Source organism: Lepidochelys kempii, chromosome 3, assembly GCF_965140265.1.
Source record: "Lepidochelys kempii isolate rLepKem1 chromosome 3, rLepKem1.hap2, whole genome shotgun sequence".
Classification (NCBI taxonomy): domain Eukaryota; kingdom Metazoa; phylum Chordata; order Testudines; family Cheloniidae; genus Lepidochelys; species Lepidochelys kempii.
In genome coordinates this window covers 68,409,119-68,435,879 of record NC_133258.1, presented here as the reverse complement: position 1 = coordinate 68,435,879, position 26,761 = coordinate 68,409,119, and the positions used below count along the sequence as shown (strand labels likewise).

General features: G+C 40.7%; 1 protein-coding gene across 4 annotated transcripts in view; it reads left to right on the top strand.

The window, feature by feature from the left end:
- The window catches only part of RNGTT (RNA guanylyltransferase and 5'-phosphatase), a 436,227-nt gene that overhangs the window by 42,335 nt on the left and 367,131 nt on the right, over positions 1-26,761 (top strand). For all 4 annotated transcript variants that reach the window (XM_073336687.1, XM_073336684.1, XM_073336683.1 and 1 more), the window contains exons 6-8: positions 7,520-7,775; positions 19,718-19,827; positions 20,739-20,840. In XM_073336687.1, coding sequence (XP_073192788.1) covers positions 7,520-7,775; positions 19,718-19,827; positions 20,739-20,840 — 468 coding nt within the window. The remainder of the gene's footprint in view (positions 1-7,519; positions 7,776-19,717; positions 19,828-20,738; positions 20,841-26,761) is intronic.

Sequence of the window (26,761 nt, the reverse complement as noted above, 5' to 3'; positions counted from 1 at the left end):
CATTGTTGAACAAGTTTTATTCTATTCTATGTAGGTTTCTTATTCTGCGCTCATTACTATAGTATGAGTGCTTTCCATTAAGTAAGGTGAATAACATTGTTATGGCCTGTCTGGATTAGGAACTCCTTATTTTGTGGACCTAGCCTTCAGTTTATCAAAGCAGTTAAGCATGTCTACATTTAAGCTTGTGCTTAAGCTTTTTGCTGAACAGGAATGGACTGTTCAGTTGTGGCTCCAAAGAGGAACTACTAAAGGCTGGTTCAGAGGACTTGGGTGCTTCTTCCCAGAGAAATGGAAAAATCTATTTTGAGAAGTGAGACATTCTCTAACCATTCATAAACATTAATTGTGTTTGCTTATCAGTATATTCAGCCTTTATTCTGGACTCCTCCCCATTGACCCCCATAATTACGTGTATTTTTCTCCTCCCTTTTCAGCTGTAACAGCTGTGAACACGTATCCTATAACTAGGAGCCCAAAAGGGAGCTATTAGCCACTGGAAGGGGACAAAAAGTACCTTAAGCATATCTGTCCCTGAGAGTCTGAGAAAAACGGATATAACAATGCAGGCTCTTGCACAAGGAGCAACAGTTACCAAGATGCTCTTAACACCATGTTTCAAATGGTAATGGATTGAATAAATCTTCAAGTGGTGTCCCTATGGGTGCTCCACTTAAGAACATGAGAATGGCCGTTCTGGATGGTCCATCTAGCCCAATGTTCTGTCTTCCGGTAGTGGCTGGGGGGGTTGTTTCAGAGGGAATGAACAAAATGGCAATTGTTGAATGATCCATCCCCTGTCATCCAGTCCCGCTCTGGCAGTCAGAGGTTTAGGGACACCCAAAGCATGGGGTTGTGTCCCTTATCTTTGCTAATACCTTTGATGGCCATATCCTTTGTGAACTTATCTAATTCTTTTTTTAACCTAGTTATACTTTTGGCCTTTAACATTGCTGGCAATGAGTTCCATGGGTTGACCATGTGAAGAACTACTTCCTTATATTTGTTTTCAAACTGCTGCCTATTCTTTCAAGATGTGCTTGCACCCGGCACTCTTGATTAGAAATTTTTGTCAGTGTCCAGTGTTTCCTGTTCCCTACATATCTTCATACCCCTGTGCAACAGCATATTGGGGAGAGGGAGTAGACCTGCCACCACTCTAGTTCCTTCTCAACTGATCACAGCTTGAGACAGAACGTTGCCATGTCTGCTGTAGCTAGCTATGTGCCTTGCTGCTTATTTCTTATTGTTTTTTATTTGATATCTTCTTAGTAACTTTCATTTATATTTTACCATTATTTAGCACAGCTTTGTGCTTTTGGCTGGGGGTCCACCTTCTTCTCCTCTTTCATTTACCTGATCCAGATCTTGTTTTTTTCTTTTGGGCTCAATCCATGGCCTCGAGTAACAGGTTATGTCCAAGACCCTGGGCTTCAAATTCTGCCAGACCTGTCATATGTAGATCTTTTCTGGAGTAATGGACAATCTAACTGCCTCTGCTGCCTGGCAGAGACTCATGTCCCCTCCATATGTTAGATCCTGAGCAGATCTGACAGCAAATCTAAAAAATGGAAGGAGGATAGATTAAAAGTACTGTTGATGGAGTGCTCTTTGAGACCCATGAGGTCCCTTATATTGGATTTGGTTGCTCCGATTGCTCAGGCAACCATCTCTGTTGCGGTGGTAAGCAAAGATGCTGGGGGTCCTTTAGAACCATACAAATCCTCAAAAAAGAAAAGACCCTATTCTCCAGAATGGGATAAAAGAAGGGGAACATTGCCCTTTTCATCTGGGTCTCAGGAAACCTCATTTCAGGACATGGGTACTGGTGGGGCTCCTATACTATCGGGTACTGAGACTCCAGCACTGGCTAAGAAGTCCGTGCTGTGTACCAAGAAGTCCATCTTCTGGTAAACAACCTAGAGCAGCGCAGTTGGCATCAGATTCAGTGTATCTAAAGCACAAGAACTCTAAAGCCAAGCTGAAATCATTGTCAGTACCATCTTCTGTAGCTACCTGAGAAGGGTGCATAGATCACAGTTTGGTACTATCTCCTGTATCATCCAACATATTGACTCCTGAGGGCCCCCTATCCAGGGTCGTCCATACTGTTCAGGTTTTTATTCCATGAGGACCATAGGATCCTGGAAGAACCTAAGTTACTATTGCTGAGGGGTATAGAGAGAGACTCTCCACTGGTACCAACTTAGCTGCTGGAGTCTCCCCTAGCCTCTGTTTTTTCCATATATAGCAGTGACCTGTCCCACGTTAAACTCTTGAAGAGTACTGAGAGGAATTTCCAGCTGCTATCCACATATCCTCCAGTACTGTCACCCCAATCAACCAAATCTCGACATTCAGTACGAAAGCAGTTATCAGACCCCCTCTGACCTCCAGTACTGACTGACCTTCTGATGGATGTGGGTGTTGACAAATTCATCAGATTCTGAGATGTCCATATGTCTCCTCAGGGCAAAATTGTCTTGCCCATTAATGCTGCCCTTTTGGTTCCAGCCTGTGCTGTGTGGCAAACTGTAGCTACCATACCTCTTATGTGTAAACAGGCTGACAAAAACCCATCCTGAGGCTGAGTGTTTTTCTCCCCTTTTTCACCCAACTCCCTGGTTGTTGAGGCAGTTAATGAATCGCAACATTGAGTCCAGCTCAACAGCAGCTGACGAGCTGAAACAGCTGGACCTTCTGGGCCTCAAAAGCTACTTCCAGCTGCTTTGCAGTTCATAGTAGCTGGTTATCAAGCCCTGATGGCAAAGCACGATTTTACAAATTATTTAATGTTTTCATTTTTTTATAGAACACCTGCCACAGAGGCCCTCATAATGGAAAGTCAGACAATCACAAAACTCTCTCTTCAGGCCTCACTCAATGCTGCTGTCAGGGTTCCCTCCCCACTCTGAACTCTAGGGTACAGATATGGGGACCCACATGAAAGACCCCCTAAGCTTATTTCCACCAGCTTAGGTTAAAAACTTTCCCAAGGCACAAATCCTTCCTTGTCCTTGGATGAGTACTGCTGCCACTACCAAGTGAGGTAGACAAAGTTTCAGGAAAAGGACCACTTGGAGTTCCTGTTTCCCCAAAATATCCCCCCAAGCTCCTTCACCCCCTTTCCTGGGGAGGCTTGAGAATAATCTACCAACCAGATCAGTAAACAAGGTGAGCACAGACCAGACCCTTGGATTTTTAGGACACTAAAAACCAATCAGATTCTTAAAAAACAGAACTTTATTATAAAGAAAAAAAAAGTAAAAGAAGCACCTCTGTAAAATCAGGATGGAAGGTAATTTTACAGGGTCATAAGACTTAAAACACAGAGGATTCCCCTCTAGGCAAAACTTCAAAGTTACAAAAAACAGGGATAAACCTCCCTCTTAGCATGGGAAAATTCACAAGCTAAAACAAAAGATAATCTAATACATTCCTTGCTATTACTTACTATTTTTGTAATATTAGATGCATCATTTCAGTAGGAGCTGGATTACTTGCTTGGTCTCTCTCTCTGTCTCGGAGAGAACACACACAGAGCACAAAACAAAGCCCTACCCCTCTCCCCCCAGATTTGAAAGTATCTTCTTTCCCCATTGGTTCTTCTGGTCAGGTGCCAACTAGGTTAATTGAACTGATTAACCCCTTACAGGTAACGGGATTCTGTACCTCTGGCCAAGCAGGATTTTATATAACTGCTTACATAAAGGTTGTTACCCTCCCTTTATATTTATGATAGCTGCCAATGCATTTGCACGTTCCATCTCTGTGGTAGTAGTCGTGCACTGAGCTTCTTGGCTGCAGCCCTCTGGCCTCCCCTGGGAGGTACAAACCAGAGTCAAGAACCACTCCTTCGAGGGGCACAAGTTGTTCCATGGTGCCACAGACGGGTCCCTTCATTCTTTTAAAAACTTCCAGACAAGGATCTCTGGGCATCTATATACCTGTGACAAAGAAAATATATTAGATTGCAGATGGTTCAGTGATCTTGTCCAGTTCATTACTAGCCCATGAGACTGGCTGAACCTCCCAGGAAAGAGCCTAGATTCACTAACAAAGGGCCATCCTCTACAGTGACTTTCCCGTCAGTGACATCCTCAAAAGACCATTTTGCCCCATTGGTTGAAGGTGGCAAACTATCTCCCTCTCTCGATCCTACACTGCACCAGTCTCGCATCTGCCCTTATGGGGATTGTCTCTCTTATTTTCTACCTTCCTGGGAGCTCATCGCTCATCACTGATGGATCCGATTTCTACAGGCTATCCCATCCAGTCCAGCCGCCCCAACACCACTCTCCTCCCTATCCCTCTTCAGAGGCCATTTTCATGAGGGTCTCTTGAGACAGTAGGTGCAATCTTTTGTAACCCTAATGGTGGTAAAGCCTGTTCCACTGGACTTCATTGGGAAAGTGTTCTTTTCTGGTACTTCCCAGTCCCCAAGAAAAAAAACGGGTGAGGGTGGGTCAGGTGGACATTGTTGCTGGACCTCAGGACTTTGAACAACTTCATCCACTCTCAACTGTTCAGAATGGTAATCCTAGCAGCAATAATTCTTGCCCTGGATCTGGGTGATTGATTTGTCTTCCTCGACCTTCAGGTCACTTATTTTCATATAGTCATGTACCCTTCCCACAGATGTTTCCTAAGTTTTGTGGGTGGCAGGGACCACTACCAATATTGCATCCTACCCTTTGGCCTTTCAACTGCCCCAAGGGTCTTTACCAAAGTCGTCTTGGCCATCGCAGCCCATTTCCAGCAGATGGGGATAATCATCTTTCTGTACCTGGATGATTGGCTCCTGAAAGGTTGCTCATTTCTCAAGGTATAGACAGCAACCAGGAAGGCTCTATCCCAGTTCTGCTCCCTGGGCTGCTGTCCCAATTCAGAAAAGTCTACACTCACATCTACACAACACAGACTTCAGTAGGGCCACTCTGGACTCTACCACTGCCAGAACATACTTGACCATAACTGGTTTGCTACCATGTCCAGATTCATTTCAACAATACAGCAGAGCTTGCAATCCACAGCAAGGGCTTGCCTCCAACTCCTGGGCCACATGGATGCTGGTATGTTTGTGACACCGTTAGGAAGACTACAGTCATGGGGTCTTCAAGCCTTGACAAGAAGTGCTTACACCCCCAACAAGCACAGACCAAGTGGGTGTCTGTACCTCAAAGGGCCCTCAATTCTGTAATTAGTGGACAGATCCACAAAAGGCATGTGTGGGTGTTCCGTTCTCGTAGCCTCCTCCCACAAGTATCATCACCACCGACACCTCCCTGCTAGGCTAGGGTATGCACTTTCAGCATTTGACAGCTCAAGCCAAATGGAACCACAGGAGGCAATCATCCACATCAACATATTAGAGCTCAGAGTGGTTTGTTAAACTTGCCAGCACTACTTTTCCCACATCAGGGGCTACCTGATGTACAACAGAGAAACTATGTATTATATCAGTTGGCAAGGAGGAGTAAGATTCCAGTCCTTATATGCCGAGTCAGTAAAACCATGGAGTTGGTGCATAGCACTCCGCATACTGTTCTCAGTGATTTATCACCCAGGACTACAGATCTCAGCAGGCATTTCTGCCTTTTCCACAAGTGGGAATTGAACAATGCAGTATTCAGAAGGATGTGTTCTACCTGGGGTACTCTGGAGATAAATTTCTTAGCAACGCCATCCACTGCAAAGTGCAGACAATTTTTTTTCAGGGCAGGGCACTGCTGCAACTCAGTGGAGGTGCTTCAGTTATCCCTTGGCCCTGTGTGTTGCTATATGCTTATACTGCTGCACCATTTGCTCAAAGTCCTGAACAGGTTGAAACAGGAGAAATTAGCTATCCTCATAGCACTGTTGTAGCTGAGGGAGAAATGGTTCCCTGAGTTAGTTTGCGTGTCTGAGCAATTGCCGCTCCACCTCTCCCTGAGTGAAAATCTCCTCACCCAAAACCCACCCCAGTCTCTTGGGGTTTCACCTCAAGGCATGGCTTCTAGATGGCTCATTGGTATAGAAGAAGATTGCTCTCTGGAGTTACTGCTCAATAGTGGAAAACCTACCTACAGACGGGGAAACATTTTCAATTTTGGTGCAGCCATTGATCTGTACCTCCTCTTGAGTCTTGTCTGACACACATTTTCAGTTACCTGCTACATTTAAAAACCAAGGGATTATTGCTGAGCTCAGTTAAGGTTCATCCCCCTGTTGAGGGATTTTCAGACTTCATGCGTCTAACCACTGTGAGGTTTATTAAGGGGCTACTCAATCTTTTTCTTCCTGTGAAAGAACCTACAGAATTTAGTCCTTAATGTACTGAGGAAGCCTCCATTTGAATCTGTGGGGACTTGTTCCCTCCTTAATTTGTGCCTCAGGGCCTCGTTCCTTATTTCAGCCAGGAAGGTAGGAGAGCTAGAGCGCCCTGATGGCTGACCAACTGTACGCAGCGTTCGATCATGACAAGATGACACTATACCCACATGTGCACTTCCTCTGTAAAGTTTATTCAGAGTTCCACATTAATTAGGAGATTCACCTACTGGTGTTTTACCCCAAGCCTTGCTTTCTGAGTGAAGAAATGAGACTACATACATTGGATGTAAGACGAGCTCTTGCTTTTTATCTTGACCGGACTAAACCCTTTAGGGCTTCTCTTAGGCTCTCCATCTCTGTCACAGAACTAAGAAAAAGACATCTGATCTCCACCTGGAGGCTGTCCTGATGGGTTGCAAGATGCACCTTAATCTGTTATGAAGCCTCAGGAGTTCATCCCCTTCCTATGATGGTGGCTATTTCCACCAGGGCTCAATCTACCTTTGTGGATTGAAAAACATGCCTGTCTCAAGACATCTTGAGGTCAGCCACCTGATCTTTGATGCACATGCTTTCCCAGTACTCATGTCTGCTTCCAGAGCCGATGTGGCTTTCAGTAATGCTGTTCTATGGTCTGTAGTGAACGTGTCTCCTTGGCACTCTTCTCCATACTACTCAAGAATCTGCTGAAGGGGAGCAGCTGTAGGGATGCTACTCAAATAAGGAGAAGTTATGTACCTTGTACAGTAACTGGAGTTCTCCAAGATGTGTGTCCCTATAGGTGCTCCAGTACACATCCTTCTTCCCCTCTGCTTTCCAATCTTCTCACTAGATTTCATGACTGAGAAGGAACTGGAGCAGTGGGGGGTCCATGTCCACCTTCCCCAATATCCTTGCACCAGAGTAGTAAAAGGATCTCTAGGATGCAGGTGCTGCTGCTGCAAATCTCTAATCAAGAGTGCATGAGCATGCACATATCCTGAAATGGAGTACCCATAGGGGCACACATCTTGACGAACTCCAGTTACTGTACAAGGTAAATAAGCTTTCCTTTTGTAAGTATCTCAAGAGTTTCTGAATTCTTGACAATGAAGTGATTTATTTTTTGAATTTTTAGGGGAAACAAAGTCACACAGAACGTTATTAATTTATAAGTAATGTCTTGTTAACATTCAAAAATAAACAACTCTCAATTTCTGTTTGCCAGTATTGAAGCAGCAGTGGCTACTTTTGCCCAAGCCAGACCACCAGGTATCTATAAAGGGGACTATTTGAAAGAACTATTCCGTCGTTACGGAGATGTAGATGATGCACCGCCACCACCTGAGCTACCTGAATGGTGCTTTGATGAAGACGATGAGGAGGAGGAGGAGGAGGAGGATGTTAAAACAGGAGGTCAAGAATCAGAACCTGGGTCTTCAAGTTCCTCTTTTGGCAAAAGGAGAAAAGAACACCTAAAACTGGTAATGTCCGAAAGCTTAACATTTTACTTTATAAATTGAATTTGGTGAACTCTTATTCACTAAATGTTGTATAATGTGTGTGTCACAAATACCAGCTCTTGTAAGTGAGGAACGAATAGCATTGTTTAGAGCCAGCATAACATGAGTTGGTGAAAAGTAAGATTTTGTAATTCTTTGTATAATGCTTTTGATCTTAACTTTCAACACGTCTGCTATTCCAATATTGGTTGTTTCCTGAGCAGAGATTGTCAGTCATATTAAATTGTAAGAAGATTGCTTGATGAGTTTCCTGATGTGAACAAATTCTTTGAGACTGGGTAGAGACTAATACATTCCTTTTAATTTGTGACTAAAGTCTTCAGAGGTGCAAGCCAAGTTGATAGGTGTATATAACTTTTATTGATCTTTTCAACCCAGCCATGCAGTTGAAATGAAACTTTGTTTTTGAATTGGTGTTTAATTTTCACAATACATTCTGTGCAGAGTTTCTGAGAATTATTTTGGAAAACAGTAATGAGAACTGAAAAAGAAAACAACAAAAAAGAGCAAATTAAATTTAAAAGTTGTGAGAAATTGTCTAAGTAGACTAAAGCAGTTACAGTAATTATATTATATATGCTTGATCAATTACTGTGACTAGTTCAGATGTATGAAATAGGCATTCATAATTATTAATGTAGTGATTATTATAGCTGTAAATAACATGATATAGAAAGTAACTCTCCTACTTAAAGTAGAAGAAATATGGTTTTGTTGTGCTAAAGACTAAGGGCTTCTTCATTCTCACTGAATGAAGTGAACTTCAGCTTTTTGTGAGACATTGCCATAACTGAATGGAAAAAATTGCTGGCTACATAGTTGTGTACAATTTTATCTGCATAATAATACCTCACTTATCTCACTGAGGTGCTTAGGAGGTTTGGGTGTTTGTAAACAATTAAATTCTCACATGAAATGTGCCACAAAAGTGCATTATTACTCTTCATATTACTAATAGAAGTATTATAGCTGTGCATTGGGATGCAGAGTTAGGGAGGGGAAGGAGCTAGTTTAGCTTGAAAAGAATATAGATTCTGATCCAAAGCAGCAAAGTTGCACTGTCACAGACTTAAACGTAATCTATCAACTGCCATAGCAGAATAGCTTAAACATTAAAAATTAATAAATGTTCAAAGTGTTTTAAGAGAAATAGTCCATGATCTCGACTAGCCTTCCATTGAGAGATGTAAAGATGTACAAGAGAATTTTGTCTCTTCAGGCTGCAATGGCAAGATTATTTTTTACTCTCCCTTCAAGTTATCAAAAAGGGTGTGAAGACTAGGTTTCTGTCACCACAGTCAAATGGCATCCTTTCTCACTCAAATATAGGACTATTCTGATCTGTTGAACAAAGATCATGATAGAAGATACTCTGATTTTTCCTCCTTTCAGAGCTGGAAAGTTAAATTATACGAATAAGCATATTAATAACTAAAACACAATTACGACTTTAGAAAATTTCAGAGGGAAGAATTGCATATTCGCATAATTCACTTTTACAGCTTGGGATGCACTCACTTGGGCATGAAGAGGAAGAGCGGGGAATTCTATCCCATGATGCTTGGTTGATTGATTGGACTTTTCCTGTAGCTGATCAGAGAAGGATTCAATCCATTTATGGTTGACTTGTAGATATGGGGCCGAAAAAGAGTAATTATCAGGTAAATACCTTTTGCATATATATCAAGTATTTTTTCTTCATTTTGGGCATTATCGAGGGTGCTAATGTTAAAAATAGAGTTGCAATTAATGTGTCGGGCCATGATGTAAATATTCTTCAATGTACCATGTTTGAGCAGGGAGTTATGTCAAAGCATAAGACACAATTGGAAAAACCCAGATGCAACTTAGAATGTAATACTATGCATAGGCTCCTTTCACATCACCTGCATCAGTTACAGGAAGCCTGTTTGCTGCTGCTGGTCTCTGTGATGTTTAGAAAGAACTGAAGAAGTAGGTTTTGATTCAGTGAGTGCTTCACTTCAGCAATCGAGTATTCACAGAAACATGACAGAGCATTGCAGAAGCGTCAGTGACAGACATTTGAAATCTGATTTTAGCAAGAAGCACTGTTGGGTATTTTGTAGATAGTACAAAAATTATACTCCCAAACCATTTTTAGAGTCTGAGTTTGTTACATCAAATTGATGAGAGTGTTAGACAGTCAAATAGAAGCCTCATAAGTGAATTCTCAAACGACATAGGTATACTGCAGCTGATCGTAATGCTCGCATGTACAGCTAGAGAATGCAATGGGACATACTACATGATATACATACAAATTAAAAAGGTAGGTATAATTGGTTGGATGGCCTTTTCTAATATTTTGTTGCAGACACCTTCATCTATGACTATATGTTTGGCAGAATAAACTGTGTCACTCCACACTTAGAAAGCTTAGCTGAAGCATGCTCTGCTTCATGAGCAGTTCTAGAAAAGAAAATTACTTTTTTCATAGGCCACCCTGATCCTTTATTATTTGCTAAGGAATATGATCTATTGCATTTTATGTAGGGGACACATGATGCAAAAGAAACATCATAGGATATGGCAGATGACACAGGATTCTTCCAAGGTGAATGATTTGGAGTTAATGGTTTCTCCAGGACAGTGGTTCTCAACCTATTTACCATTGTGAGCTGCATATGCAGCTCTCTGTGTTGTGGGCCGCATGCACACACTATATATACACTACATGTATGACTCTGAGGATGTCACATGGGCCACAGCTGTGTGCTGATTGGGCTGCCAGCGGGCTGTGGGTTGACAACCACTGCTCCAGGATTTAAGGAAAGTTGTGTTAGGTGCACATCCTTGTGTCAAGGAAATGTCTGGGGTGTACTGGAAACTGCTAAAATCTCTCTCTCAATTTAAATTAGTTAGCAAGGATTAATGTTTGTATTGTATATTGGTCTGTTAAGTTATCAAAGAGCACATTAGCTCTAAATTCCAGTAACTCAGTTTCAATAACTTTTTATTGTCTGTCTCCTTCAGTGGGGTGTGCGTGTGTGAGGATTTTTTTTTGTTTTTGGTAATGATTGTCTCTCCTGTTTTCCTGTTCTGGTGCTTTCTTCTGCTTGCTTTCCTTTCCTTACCTTTTTTGTTTTGGAACAGAGTAGTGATGCACAACCTCTGCACTGTGCTCAACAGTACTCTTTGATCAAGGGTCTATTGGCTGCGGAAAACATGGTGAAAGGCTAAGTATGCATGGAAGATCTGTGCATACACTTTTTTTGTGCATATACTTATTCTGGTTACATATAATCACAAAGACTTGAAGAAAGTCCTGGAACCTTGTATGGGTGATGCTGAACATAATAAAAGCAATCTGACAGCACTGCTGGGAGGAGGAAATGATTCCACCATGTATTTTTGGCCACAGATCATTGCTCTTGTGGATTTATTCCAATCCCTCATTCCCCAGAGGCTTTTTGCTTGAAAACTCATGTCCAGTTACTTCCATTCCAAGTATTTGTTTTATCAAAAATAAAGTCAACCATTCTAGCTTTGTGAAGCTAGCTGTTGTGCAGAGAAATTGCTGAGACAATGGAAAGACTGAAACAAGATTAAGATTAAGATTCATGAAACAAGATTAAGATTTGCCAGAAATGGATCGTCTGCCTATTTGGAACAATTCCTGAAAGTATAGAGCACATGACTGTCACATAGTGTTATCACGGTAGGTGAGAAGTGGAAACTTCTGATTAGAGCTGGGCAGGAAACATGTATCTTGTCTCATGAGAATTTTTGTCATTTTGAAAAATTTCTCCATCCCAAATTGGGATTAAAAACCAAAATTTCAAATTTTAACTAATCAAAAATCTGAAAATTTTTGGATCAGGTCAACTGAAACTGTTAGTTTTGATTTTTCACTATTCTTAGATTTCATGATAAATTAACCTTATTTTCCAACAAAAAGTTGTTCAAACGGAAAAAGAAAAATATTTGTTTAAAAAATGGTGAAATGGGATGTTTCAACAATTTTTAAACTTAAAAAAAATTAAAACAGGAAATTCATCAGTCATGTATTTTTAGACTCAACTTCAAATTTTATTTAAAAATGTAACTTAATAACTTTTTTAGAATTTAAACATTCCTCTATTGAGTATGTAGCATAAAGTCAGAAAGCAAACATACTGTGAAATATCTGGTTTCACTATCCAGGCTGACTGAAATGTAAACAGTAATATCATATTTGGAGAAAATTATTTTTTTGATTCATTTTTTTTAGGTATTAAACAATTCTGTGTCCCTCAGACCACATGTTTGCTCCATTATAATTCTGTCAGAATATTTTTTTTAAAAAATGAATTGTAGGTTAGGCTGAGTATATGCAGTATACAATTGCTTTTCCTCTAAAATTTTTATTTTTACAATTTGTATTCAATATTAGTTAAGATCAAACTCTTTTAAAACAAATTTGCTTTTTGAACATGAAAAAATAACATTACTTATTTCAAACCCTGGTTCCCTTAGGATTACTTCATTTAATGTGTAGTTAACTACTTTTACAAGCCAAAGTTCCTTTAAAAGAATAATTAATTTATATTCTGTTCACAAAATTCATTTTTTAGGCATGTCATAAAACCTACGAGAATGAGATAAACCCATCTCTTGAAGTTTTATAAATATAGTAAATACGGTTAAAGTACAAATCAGCACTTAACTGATGAGGTAATGAACTTATTTTTTGAAGAATTATTGATAAAGTGTCTTTTCAAGGCTCGGTAGTTCAGAATTTACTTGATATTTTTCTTGCTTGGTTTCCATCCCTCACACTTTTAGTGCACCATAATCATATGTAATATATACTGTCTTTGGAAGAGAGCTCATTGTTTCAGGTCAGGGTATGAAAGTCTCAAAATATTACATCAATTAACAAAAGAATCCAAACAAAACCAGCCTTCAAACAAGGCAAGTAGGAGACTAGGATGTATATTTTCAGTTTCACAAAGCTGACTTTTATGTAACCTTGAAGTTAATTATTGAAGTAGTTTACTTTTCTAAAAAAATAAATAATTTACCCTTCCCAACATATGGAGGGTTATAAACTGTACAAAATGGTGATACAAATTGTTGAGTAGTAACCTTATAGAAGATTGCTGTTTTGAGAGAAAACAATTGTATTAAGCACTCTGCCACCTGCAAGTCCAAATAAATAAATAAATAAAATTTGAGGATTTGAAAGTATCCCTTGACTGAAAAATTCTGGAGAGGTTTTCAAATGACACAGATGGCAGTTAAGCACCTAACTTCCATTTCTGCCTTTTGGAAATCTTGCCTGTTTGGCAAAAAATAGATAGCACTGTCTTAGTAGTGGGGAAAGGTACTATCATATTCTCTGGTTGCTTCACTACACTGCATAATCTCCCTTATCAGGAGTAAGCCATGACCGTCTTTCTCTATTCCAAACCATTCTCTTAGCAGAGAGACTGAGACTGCACAGACACTGCATCTAGGCAGCTGCCTGCTTCCTTCACTGAACCATTCATGTACTGATAGCACTGCAGTCCAAAACTACCTCATTCTTTCATCCAGTGCCCTTCAAGTAAGTGAGTAGACAGAGCGACAGAACAAAAGCCTATGGAGCAACAAACAATGAAGACTTCTAAGTGAAACAGCCTAATTCTCTAGATTTCTTGTATAAGAATGAGAATTGAAAATGATCCCATCCAGATATGCCAAGGTCCACAGCCAAGCCAATAACATCTTGGGGTTATCAATATTCTAACCAAGTTCTTTGCTGCCCAGTTCAATCGAGAACGTGTTAGAAACATTTGTTGACACTATGCCTGGTAGGTTTGGGTTATTGTATTGAACTAGGGACTAGGAGTCTTTAATCACATAGATTTCTGGTTTTGTTCTGTTGCTAAACTGCAATTTTGTTTTATTCCCCTGAGCATCAGACTTGTTTTAAAGACTAAAATAATTTATAATGCACTCTGTAGGTTTGTTTTCAATATTCTTTTGAATGATATCTTTCTTAGGCTTACTGTAATGCTCAGTACAACTTTATGTATTAGGCTGGTTTAGATTAGAAGAAAAATTATGCCTGTGTTCTTATACAACTATGCAGGTAACAAATCAACTTTTTTATAGTATTCTCAAACTCCTATTGTGGAGAAAATTCTCCTGACCAAAGATGACTGGATCTGGCTTCTTTCAGAGTTAGTTTAATTTTTATCTGAACATTACTTAGAGGGAGTCCTTTGTGAACCACAAGATACTTCTTGCACATTCTCAGGGGTGAGTTTGCTTCAGCTTCCATGCTTTCGATTCCCACCTTGCAGGGAGTGAGGAACCGTTCTCTGATTGCAAACTCTGATGTTTGATATAGCTTTGCCACTAAATCAACAGGCCACCCCTCTTAGCTAGTGCATGTGGAGTTGGGTGCTTTGTGTATTTCAGAGTATACCACTGTACTATTATAATATAGTCAGCAGCTTGTGTGGTACATTTTGAATGTAAGGAGAGGCAGAAATTTATTCTGCTCTAACTACTGGAGGAACCTAAGTGTGGTTTTCATTGGTTCTTAAGCATCATTAGCTCTTAATAATTTCACTTGGAAATGTGAGTGCTGTCAAGTTGTACCCTTGGCAGTTTGGCAACAACACTGTGGTCACGCACAAGATTGTCCTAGTGAATAGATAGTGTGATCTTTAATTTCTTATCAGGTGAATGAGGTTTTTTCTTCTGCGGAAACAGACATTTTAAAGACAAAAAATAGATTCCAGTTGTTGTTGGTATCAGTTTTCTGGTGTTGTAAAGTAGAGGAAAACATGGGCCCTCCTTCAAAAAATCTTAGAACTTAAGTTAAGATCATAGGTAAACTGCCAGATGACCTAAATATTAAAATTCCCAGGTGAGGCAGTTATTTGTTTAATTTTCTTGTAACAGAATTACTATGTACGTGGTTTAGAATTAATAAATTCATAGACTCCAAGACCGTTGGGGTCATTTAGTCTGACTTCCTGTATAACACAAGCCATAGAATTTCCCCAAAATAATTCCTAGAGCATATCTTTTAGAAGAAAAATCTAATCCTGATTTTAAAATGTCAGTGATTGGAGAATCCACCAGGACCTTTGCTAAATTGTTGCAATGGTTAATTACTCTCACCATTAAAAATGTATGCCTTCTTTTCGGTCTGAATTTGTCTAGTTTTCACTTCCATTCATTGGATCATGTTATACCTTTGTCTGCTAGATTGAAGAGCCTAATATGAAATATTTCTTCCCCATGTAGATACTTATAGACACTAATCAACTCACCCCTTAACTTTTCTTTGTTAATCTAAGTATATTTAGGGTTACCATATTTGAAGTTCCCAAATAGAGAACACTGCCGTGGGTAGGGAGAGGTGGGAGAAGGGAAGGGGAGGTGTCATGTTCCCCTTGTGTTATCTGGACTGGTGATCTTCTAGGTCACTCCAATCCTCAACTCTGGGACCCAGCCTTACCCTGCTCTACTGTGAGAACCCCCATTCTTAGGCTGTTCACACACAGCCGCTAGCGCATAAGCTGCTCCCAGCTATGTGATGGAGCGCTTTTGTCCAGCTGTTGCTCTGATTGTGCAACTGAATGATGCTAGCCAATATTTCTGGTCCCAGACACAATCTTAGGAACCTCTGTCTTGCAGCGTCCAGTGATGCCTGCTGGTCGCTGCAAGCTTATAGAGTTCGTCAATTTAACAAAGAAATTGATATGTACCAGACTTGTTATCCCAGGGTGAGTCTCTGACATGCTTCAAACCAAATGCATTGCTTCAGGTAGAATAAACAAACAAATGTAATAACTACAAAAGATAGATTTTAAGTGATTATAAGTCAAAACATGACAAGTCAGATTTGGTCAAATGAAATAAAAGCAAAATGCATTATAAGATGATCTTAACACTTTCAGTGCCCTTACAAACTGAGGGCTCAGCTACGCTTGCAAGTTAGAGTGCATTAAAGCAGCCCCAGGCGCCCTAACTCCTGAGGTGTCCACACTGGCAAGTCATGTAGAGCGCCTGGACTCTGCAGCTGGAGTGCTCCTGGTAATCCACCTCCACAAGAAGCATAAAGCTTGCTGCGCCCCTGCTGAAATGCCTGAGCGTCAGTGTGGACAACGTGTTGCGTTATTGCACTGTGATTGGCCTCTGGAAACGTCCCATAATCCCCTGAAGTCAGGTGGCCACTCTTCTCATTGTTTTGAAATCGGCTGCAGGCATGCAGATATCTCCTTTCAAAGCTCTGTTTCTGACAGCCAGCATGCTTATCTGCTCCGGGACAAAGCAAACCTTTAGTGTAGAATGCTGCTGTTGTGAGTGTGTGTGTGAGGGGGGCTGTCTGCTGCTCTCTGAACTTAAAAGACAGCATGATGACATGCTCTCAGCCACACAAAACACACTCTCTCTCCCCCCACATACACACAACACACTCCCTGTCACACTCCACCCCCTCCATTTGAAAAGCACGCTGCAGCCACTTGCACACTGGGTTAGCTACCATAATGTACTGCTCTTTGTGGTGTTGCAAGAGCTGCTAATGTGGCCACACCAGTGTGCTTGCAGTTGACAGTGTAAACACATGGCAGCGTTTTCCCTGCTGTGGTCTCTGAAGGCTGGTTTAACTTTCAGCGCTCTACATCTGCAAGTGTAGCCAAGCCCTTAGTGCTTCTCACCACAGGCTGGCTGGTTGCCCTTCATCCAGGTTCTCCCCTTTGATCAGTGCTTCAGTCGCTTGGTGGTGGTGTCTGTAGATGGAGGTGGAAGAGAGCGCATGGCAAACATCTCTCCCCTTTTATCATGGTCTTTCTTCCCTTTTGGCTTTGCCCCCTCTCCCCCCTTTCAGAGTCAGGTGAGCATTACCTCATCATGGTCCCAAACTGACCAAGGGAAGGGGGGTGACTCACTGGAGAGTCTAACAGTTGCTGCCTGGGCCAGTGTCCTTTGTTCCTGTGAGGCAGGCTGGGTTTGTCCCATACATGCCCTGAAGAGATGTGAACTGCCCCTCTTCTCTTGGAAAGTTTGGCCTGGCCTCTCTCCTGGAGAGTTTTTGCCTGGGCTTGTTTTAAGCCATGAGGACACATTTTCAGCCTCATAACTATATACATGAAATTACAACCTATAACATTACTATCACAACAATGCTTAGTGCATCATGAGCCTTCTGAAGACACCCAACATAACCAACTTTGCATTGGATACCACACAATCATATTATGAGGATGAATATGGGGATGCAGGGTGCTCCCCTGAGGTACAGAGAGTCACAGGAGGGTACAGTTTTCTACTGTACACTTTCTTTCTTTGAATATTTAACATTTTATAAATAAGTGTAATGGCCTCAAAAATAAATGTAAATAAACCTTTTTACATGCAGTCAGTCCTTTCCTACAGTGTTTCTTCCTGTTGTGCCCATACATGTTTCTCTGTAGAGTGTATCTTTCTCAGCAGTGGTTGATTGCTCATCAAGTAGCCATGAAAGTCATTACAGGATCTATTCCTGAAGTAGTACTGCACAAACAGGATCCCTTTTAGTGACTCAACAGTCAATAGCATGCCACCCTGACTTCTGCGCTGCTTTCAGAGCTGGGTGGCTAGCCAGCAGCAGCTGCTGCTCTCCAGCTGCCCAGCTCTGAAGGCAGTGCCGCTGCCAGCAGCAGTCCATAAGTAAGGGTGGCAAACCAGTAAACGTGAATGCCACTCATAGGGCATGTTTGGAATTGTAGTTTCAGCAGAATCAGTGTTGGAAAAAGGATGAGCAAGGAGAAATGAGACATTTGTTCATATTTCAAAAATCCGCCCAGACGGAGATCGGAGGACCGAAAAAACCATTGTCTGGGAAAACCCAGACATATGGTAACCCTAAGAATATTGAGCTCTTTGAGTTTGTTTTCTAATCCTTTAATCAGTGTCGTGGCTCTTCTCTGCATAGGTCTGGCTGAAGCAGTGCTTCTCAAAGAGGGATTTGAATGGAGAATGATAGGGTTATAATGTTTTATCTGCTGCATTTCATGTTTTTAAAATGAAAATTCAGGTCTCCAGCAGTCCTTAAATGTTCTGACTGTGATCACTGAAGCTGATGTTCCCCAGTGACTTTATTAAATACTGTTCCCTGATTTTTTTTGTGGCCACTGATTATTATTGAATTTCAATTAATACTGATTTGAAGAGTTGAGGGATTGTAGGGTTCTAGTCTCAGAATCAGGCACAACAGAATCAAGGTTATCAAGTTCAGTATCTGAGTGGGAACCCTGGTGTGCCCAATGAAGACACTTGCAGTGAGGGTAAAGCAAAGCTTTAACCACTTTTATTAAGATAGTAAAGACAGAAAAGCTGCAAACCTCTTAACGTTAACTTTGCATTACTGTTATATTTTTATCTCTTGTACCCCATTCCTTGCATATGCTCACATATTCACATCCCTTCTTGGGGATCTGATGGTAAGAGGCAAATTTGCAGCCCTTTTCCTGGCATGCCAAACAAGTCTGATGGTCCAGATCCAGATTAAGATCGATTGACCCTTCTTACATGGTGCTCGGCCTTATGTAGGGCCTAGAGGTTGTCATGAATATTCATTGAAAGGCCCAACCTTCCTTGTCCACCATAAAGTTAGGGGAGGGATATCTTAGTGGTTTGAGCATTGGCTTGCTAAACCCAGGGTTGTGAGTTCAATCCTTGAGGGGGCCATTTAGGGATCTAGGGCAAAAATTGGGGATTGGTCCTGCTTTGAGCAGGGGGTTGGACTAGTTGACCTGCTGAGGACCCTTCCAACCCTGATATTCTATGGTGCTTTTATCCTATTGGTTAGTATATTAATGATTTTAGGTTATTACCATATACATCAATTTGTTGCCAAGGCAAGTTTGCGGTTAAGCATTTGCTAACATTTTATCCTAAAATATTTTAAACTAGTATCAGTTCAGTGTTTCTCCAGTTACCTGGTATTATTTTGTACAGACTCCTCCCTTAAGCACATTATTCCCACTTGCCCAAAACTCAGGGTGACTGTTGAGCCATTTATTCTATGCCAAAGTTCATGGTCCTCAAAGCCTTATGCTAACTGCTTAAGCTGATGCCTTACAGGATACAGGCCTGTAGTTTCCTTGTTTTTACTGCTAAGTAAAATAAAATGCAAAAAGCTAGCTCTGTCGACTACAATACATATTAATAACTTTGTTAATTTGACCGTAACTGCCTTTTGTTCATGGGCACTAGATCTCTGCTGGAGGAGAGCAGTAAGGTAGATTTAATCTGTCGTCTTTTTTTCTGGGCTTTTGCTATAAAGTGGCAAAACAACCAACCAAAGAAAAAACCTTGTAGCTGTGTAATCGTTTAAATTTTAATTAATAAACACCTTATCTGATTTCAGTTTTTCTAGAAGAACTCTACCGTGACCACAGTCCTAACCTAACAATTTTGAGGGCAATATGACTATTTTGGTGTATTTTAGAAGTGGGGTCAAATAAGACCTGTAATGGAAACTGAGGCCATGTCTACACCTACCAGGGAATGATGCTGTTGCGATCGATGTAGCGGGGATTGATTTAGGGGGTCTAGTGAAGACCTGCTAAATCGACCGTAGAGTGCTCTCCGGTCGACTCTGATACTCCATTGGAATGAGAGGAGTAAGGTAACTCGACGGGAGAGAGTCTCCTGTTGACGCAGCGCAGTGTAGACACCGCAATAAGTCAACCTAAGCTATGTCGACTCCAGCTATGTTGTTCACTACCAGGGTAAGTCTGCACTACCAGGTCTGCACTACCACGGTAAGTCGACCTTAGTTGTGTAACCTTAAATATCAGAGACTTTAAATCTTAGTCAGTCTAGAAGTCCGTGTGTACGTGAAAGCATCAGTTTTCTGAATTGCTTTTGTGATAGATCTTAAATTCTAATTGCATTTTGTATTCTTTTTTTAGGGTGCAATTTTCTTGGAAGGAGTGACAGTTAAACGTGTAACCCAAGTGACAACTCAACCAAAGTTAAGAGAAATACAACAAAAATGTCAGCAATTCTGTGGATGGGAAGGGTATGGGAAAAATAATTTAATTTAAACTTTTTTCTTTGAACAATCCAAAAATTCAATATTATATTCTTAATTTTGTGAAAAGTCAAGCAGGCAGCTATTATTGGGATGGACAGCCCCCCCCCCCCCCCAAAAAAAAAAAAGGTAACCAGAAATATTCAACAGTAAAACTATAATGGCCTACAAAGAAAAGAAAAGAGAATGGACAACTGTTATAATTTAAGAAACAAGATTCCAGAATCATATTTCCAGGGTCAGATAATAAATTATGTTCATGTTAGCCATTGCTACACAAATACCAAAGGCAATAGTCTGGTTTAATCATTATTTTAAAAGTTTTGGGGGAGTTTTAGTGCACATTAAACTAGATAACACTGGCTTGAACCAGGCAAAAAATTGCAAGTTTACTTATACAAATATCAATACACATCTGTTCTGATGTGCAAAACCCTAGTTTTTCCATTTCTTGGCCTTTCTGATGCACTCATTGCTGGTTTGAATTTGTACCTAGCATTGATGTGAACCCTGGTTTAGTACCATTTCTAGATGTAATCCAGAATTTGAATGTCAGTTTCCAGAAGTGAAAGGCTCATGGAATATTCACAGTACCACTTAGTTTACAGATTTAATAGCTTAGTAGTAAATTCAAACAAACAAAGCAAAACACTTGCAGTTTTGAACTCTTGAGTAACTCAGACTACTGTCATTTGTTATACTCAAAAATGCTTTATGTGCTTATCAAAAACTGGGTGCCTATTGAAAGAAAAAAAACCTTGTTATGGAAGATGTTCCAACTAAAAGTTAACCTGGTAGAAAAGGTAGTGTTAACTGTGTCTCATGCAAGTTTGATTTGAGAAATACATTACCTTGTATGGATACTCTTAGAATATTAATAAAAAACCTGCTTCTTTTAGGTCTGGATTCCCTGGAGCACAGCCTATTTCTATGGACAAACAAAATATTAAACTTTTAGAGCAGAAGCCATACAAAGTAAGCTGGAAAGCAGATGGCACTCGGTAAGTTTCATATAGAAAAAAATAACATAATTCACGCTGGTACATAAAGCAAATTGTTTTGATGAGCAGTTATGTACCAGTTAGAGGCTTAAAGGAACTCAGCTTGGTAAGAAAGTTATACCTTATGGTACACAGATAAATCTTTATATTTTAATCTGTTCTTCAGTTGCTGACATTTGAAAATTTTATTTACTTTTCCTGTTGACAATGCATTCTACTAATGATTGGAATGTCATAATTCTTCAAAGGTATTAGTACTGTAGTCCTGTGTTAGAATTGTAACTGTATGACTCGTCAGCATCCTTCTGATTGAACAGTAACTTCTGTTACATGTATTGCAGTGTTAACATTCTTTTAGTAGAGTTGGAGGAATAAATTTTTCAGTCTGCATTTGTGTGCAAGACTTGTATGTGTAGAATGTATTTTTGACAGTTGATCTACCGCTGGATAAAGAGAGAAAATACCTCGTCTCCCCCTTCTGCTGTTGGAAGTTGTATAGCGATATCCATTTTAATTCACTGTGCTCTGTAGGAAGAAAGTTACAAGAGCAGTTCTGTTGAAGTGGTTACAGAATCAGTAGAGAAACTAGCTAGCATCATGCATTGAAAATGCTTGCAGCTACCATTTCCAGACAACTCATCAATAATATATAGTGAGCAAAGTAAAGCTATTCTGTGTCTGGCATTATAAATCAATGCAGACTATAGAGGGAATGTCTAGACTACAGGAACTACAGCGGCACAGCTGCAGCTATACCCCTGTAGCACAGTAATATAGACACTTCCTATATGTATGGATGGGGTTTTTCTGTTGATGTAGGTAATCCACACCCCCAAGCAATGCTAATTAGATCAATGGAAGAATTCTTCCACAGCCCATAGCTAGTTTCATCTAAATTTTAAGTGTAGACTGTAGCAGGATAAGCTGGAGTTTTAAATTTTACTTTCCCCAGCTAATATATACATATGGTGAACAAACCTTCTTAAACATTAGCTATTTCCTGTATTTTGTTGGGAGTGTTTGAGAAGTGGAAGTGGATATGAAAAAGATTCTCTCACCACTGTATTCCATATGAGAAGTAAAACACTACCTCCCTTAGAAGCCATATAAGAAATGTTACAAGTAAAATGTAGGAATAAAAAAAAATAATCAATAAGCAACTAAAATATCAGATCAGTGAAACTGACATGGTGACTAGTGCTGAAGCTATACTGTGGTCACACTTGCAGTTAATTCTGGTTTGAAATAGATTCCCTGTCTCTAAAATGGTGGAGTGTTGCTGAGATTAATAGCTATCAAATAAGAAGAAACTCCATAATGTACCTGTATGTGCACTGGGAGAAAATTTCTTCGTGACTTTCGCTGGTGATCTGTTTATACCTTAAATAATGATTTATTACTCTTGTAATCTTTATTATTCGGCATTTATATAGCAGTAAGTGCCTAGAGGGCCAACTAGACTGGGGCCCCACTGTACATTTGTTTGTTTGCTTTTTAAAAACCCTGGGAAGTCACAAAAAACTGTAATAAAAGAACATTATGCATTATGATAGTGTTTAATTGCATATTCACATACTATTTGTTATATGCAGTGTTGTTGTAGCCATGTCGGTCCTAGGATATTAGAGAGAGAAGGTGGGTGAACTAATATCTTTTATTGGACCAACTTCTGCTGGTGAAAGAGACAAGCTTTTGAGCTTACACAGAGCTCTTCTTCAGGTCTGTAGGATTCCTGCCTCAATCACTGCACAAGATGGATAATGAATGAGGCAGAGGATTATAAGGAGAGGGTATTCTCTTCTGTTTAAGTTATTGGACTGAGTTCCAGGAGAGCGGAGTTCTTTTCCTGGCTCTTCCACAGACTTTCCATGTGATGCTGGACAAGATGATTACAACACATTGTGACAGTGTGTGACTAGCCTAAGGCTGACTCACTACTCTGTTTATTTTATAAGGGTCCCCACATGGGGTAAATTGACAAGGTAATAGTTTAAATACTAAGTGATTAACTAATTAGCTGGGTGATTCAGCTGAGTCATCAGCTGACACAGTTGAGAGGCAGGAAGAGACAGGGAAGACTGGCAGGAAGGGCTATAGAAGCCTGAGATCTCACGGAGGTGAGATTTTTCCCTGCTCTTGCTCTGTGCCTTGGTAGTTGGTAAAAAGTTGGGGAAAGACCTTATGCTTTGGGGAACAAACATTTATGAAGCATTTGGTGTTGAACTTGCCACTGGTGTGCATGGTATGCACAAATGGGACCAATTTAAGGTTGCACCGGCACCTGGACTTTCTAACAGTATTCCCCTCCTGCCCCCCCATGTTGTTATCTGTGTAGGAGAGGGGAAAAAGGAGCCGCGATTTGGCACTGTCAAAAATATATACACAACTGAGGTGTCTGAGTAATGAAGAGGAGTAGCAGCAAAATACTATGGGTAAGAAGAATATAAGAAATGAAGAAGAAATTGCCAGCTCCCTTTAGTTCTAGATGTTATGAAAGAATGGAAAAATTCCTGGATCAGCTATTTAAGTTCAAAGTTACAGGATACTGTGTTCACAGAGGACATACATTTGCGCTCCAACAGTGAACTGATTGCCCCACAAACATAATAATGGGGCATGGTCTCTATTCCAAAGAATGTGCAGATGTTGCAGATACCAGCGAGGATAGAGAATTAATACAAAAAGAGAAGTTATAAATAGGGCTGTCGATTAATCGCAGTTAACTCACACGATTAACTAAAAAAAATTAATCGTGATTAATCGCACTGTTAAACAGAATACCAATTGAAATTTATTAAATATTTTTGGATATTTTTCTACATTTTCAAATATATTGATTTCTATTGCAACACAGAATATAAAGTATACAGTGCTCACTTTATACTATTTTTTATTACAAATATTTGCACTGTAAAAACGATAAAATAAATAGTATTTTTCAAATCACCTCATACAAGTACTGTAGTGCAATCTCTTTATCGTGAAAGTGTAACTTACAAATGTAGATTTTTTTGCTACATAACTGCACTCAAAAACAAAACAATGTAAAACTTTAGAGCCTACAAGTCCACTCAGTCCTACTTCTTGTTCAGCCAATCGCGAACAAAAACACATTTGTTTACATTTATGGGAGACACTGCTGCCCGCTTCTTATTTAAAATGTCACCAGAAAGTGAGAACAGGCATTTGCATGGCACTTCTGTAGCTGGCATTGCAAGGTATTTACGTGCCAGATATACTAAACATTCATATGCCCCTTCATGCTTCGGCTACTGTTCCAGAGAACATGCTTCCATGCTGATGATTCTCATTAAAAAATAATGCATTAATTAAATTTGTGACTGATCTCCTTGTGGGAGAATTGAATGTCTCCTGTTCTGTTTTACCAGCACTCTGCCATATATTTACAGTGTTGGATGATGACCCAGCACATAGAATCATAGAACTGGAAGGGACCCCGAGAGGTCAGCTATTCCACTCCCCTGCACTCATGGTAGAACTAAGTATTATCTAGACCATCCTTGACAGGAATTTGTCTAACTTGCTCTTAAAAATATCCAATGATGGAGATTGCGCAACCTCCCTAGGCAATTTATTCCAGTGCTTAACTGCCCTGACAGTTATGAAGCTTCTCCTGATGTGCAACCTAAAATCTCCCTTGCTGCAATTTAAGCCCATTGCTTCTTGTCCTGTCCTCAGTGGTTAAGAAGAAATTTTTTTCTCCCTCCTCCTTGTAACAACCTTTTATGTACTTGTTCATTTTAAGAACACATTCACAGCAGATTTGACAAAAGGCAACGAAGATACCAATGTGAGATTTCTAGAAATAGCTACAGCGCTCGACCCAAGCTTTAAGAATCTGAAGTGCCTTCCAAAATCTGAGAGGGACGAGGTACGGAGCATGCTTTCAGAAGTCTTAAAAGAGCAACACTCAGATGCGGAAACTACAGAACTCCAAACCACCAAAAAAGAAAATGGACCTTCTGCTTGTGGCATCTGACTCGGAGGATGAAAATGAACATGCTTCGGTTTGCTCTGTTTTGTATCGTTATCAAGCAGAACCCGTCATCAGCATGGACACATGTCCTGTGGAACGGTGGTTGAAGCATGAATCTTTAGCGCATCTGGCACGTAAATGTCTTGTGACGTCGGCTACCACAGTGCAACGTGAGCGTCTGTTCTCACTTTCAGGTGACATTGCAAACAAGAAGTAGGCAGCATTATCTCCTCCAAATTGTAACCAAACTTGCTTGTCTAAGCAATTGGCTGAAGTAGGACTGCGTGGACTTGTAGGCTCTAAAGTTTTACATTGTTTAATTTTTGAATACAGTTTTTTTTTACATAATTCTACATTTGTAAGTGAGCACTGTACACTTTGTATTCTGTGTTGTAACTGAAATCAATATATTTGAAAATGTAGGAAACATCCATAAATATTTAAATAAATGGTATTCTCTTTAAACATGATCAATTTTTTAAATCACTTGACAGCCCTAGTTGGAAATATCAGTAGAAAAATCAGATTTGCTATATAGAGCAGCAGTGCAAACTATGGGGGTGTGATTTCTGGTCTGAAACAGCACTATGTTAAAGTGCACTAGGGAACAGCAGGATCTACTCAGACCAATTAATGAGCAACACATTAATCCGCCTTAGAAATCATACCTCCATAGTGCACATTATTCCACCATGTACCCAAGCAGCCAGTCAGTAGCTGACAGTCTCTGGGTCTGCAGCTCCTTTTAATATGGCTCTCCTGGGGCCTGACTGGCTCCCTGCAGCCTTTCCCTGATCGGCTATCTACTGCACAGTCTCTCTAGACCACTCGGAGGACTTAGGTCCACTGCCCCTTTCCTTGGATGGATGTGGCAGGGGGCTTCTGGGCCTAGTCCACCCAGACACAAACATGGACGGTGTTTTGTTTTTGTGCTTGAACCCACACTGAATGCAGATCTCTAGACCTAATTTGTGATATATCTATTACTGTAGTATCAAAGGCCCCAATTCAGCAAAACATTCAAGCATGTGAATTGGGGAAAGGGGGGGGGGGGGTCTAAGCATCCCTAGCCATTTAAATCCTAAATAAATAAATAGTCCCACTGAAGTTGGGAGTTCAGAATTTGTCCCTTGCTGTGTACAGATCTCCAGAAATGCAGATTTGTGTGTGCCCCTCTCTCTAGTGACCTGCATATTGAAATACTTACTTGTCTGGAGATCTGCATTCAGAGTGGTTTCAAGCACAAAAACAAAACACTGTCCATGTTTGTGTCTGGGTGGACTAGGCCCAGAAGCCCCCTGCCACACCCATCCAAGGAAAGGGGCAGTGGAACTAAGTCCTCCGAGTGGTCTAGAGAGACTGTGCAGTAGATAGCCGATCAGGGAAAGGCTGCAGGGAGCCAGTCAGGCCCCAGGAGAGCCATATTAAAAGGAGCTGCAGACCCAGAGACTGTCAGCTACTTGCTGGAGCCAGAGGAGTTCAGGCAGTGCTCCTGGCTGGCCAAAGGGAACTGAAGTACCCCGGACAGCTGAGTGCCAGCAGGAACTGGGCGAGTGAGAATGAGGTCCTGGCTAGATGCTGGGCCTGAACAAAGAAGAGCCCTGAGGGAAGGGTGGTGCTTTGGTGAAGGCTGAGGCCGCGGGGAAGTGGCCCAGGGAACTGAAAGTAGTTTAGCTAAAGGGATATGGTAGTGCATGGCTGGTATTCTTAGGGTCCCTGGGCTGGGACTCAGAGTAGTGAGCGGGCCTGGGTCCCCCCCATAGGCCACTGGGGAAGCAGCCTACAATTGGACAGTGATAAACCCCGAGAAGGTGAACTGAACTACTTAGTGGCTGAGCTGGGACCAGAATAGACCAAGAGGGTGAAACCACTACCTCCAGAGAGGAAGCCCTGGGAGTATGGCCGATACTAGGGCCAAGACTAT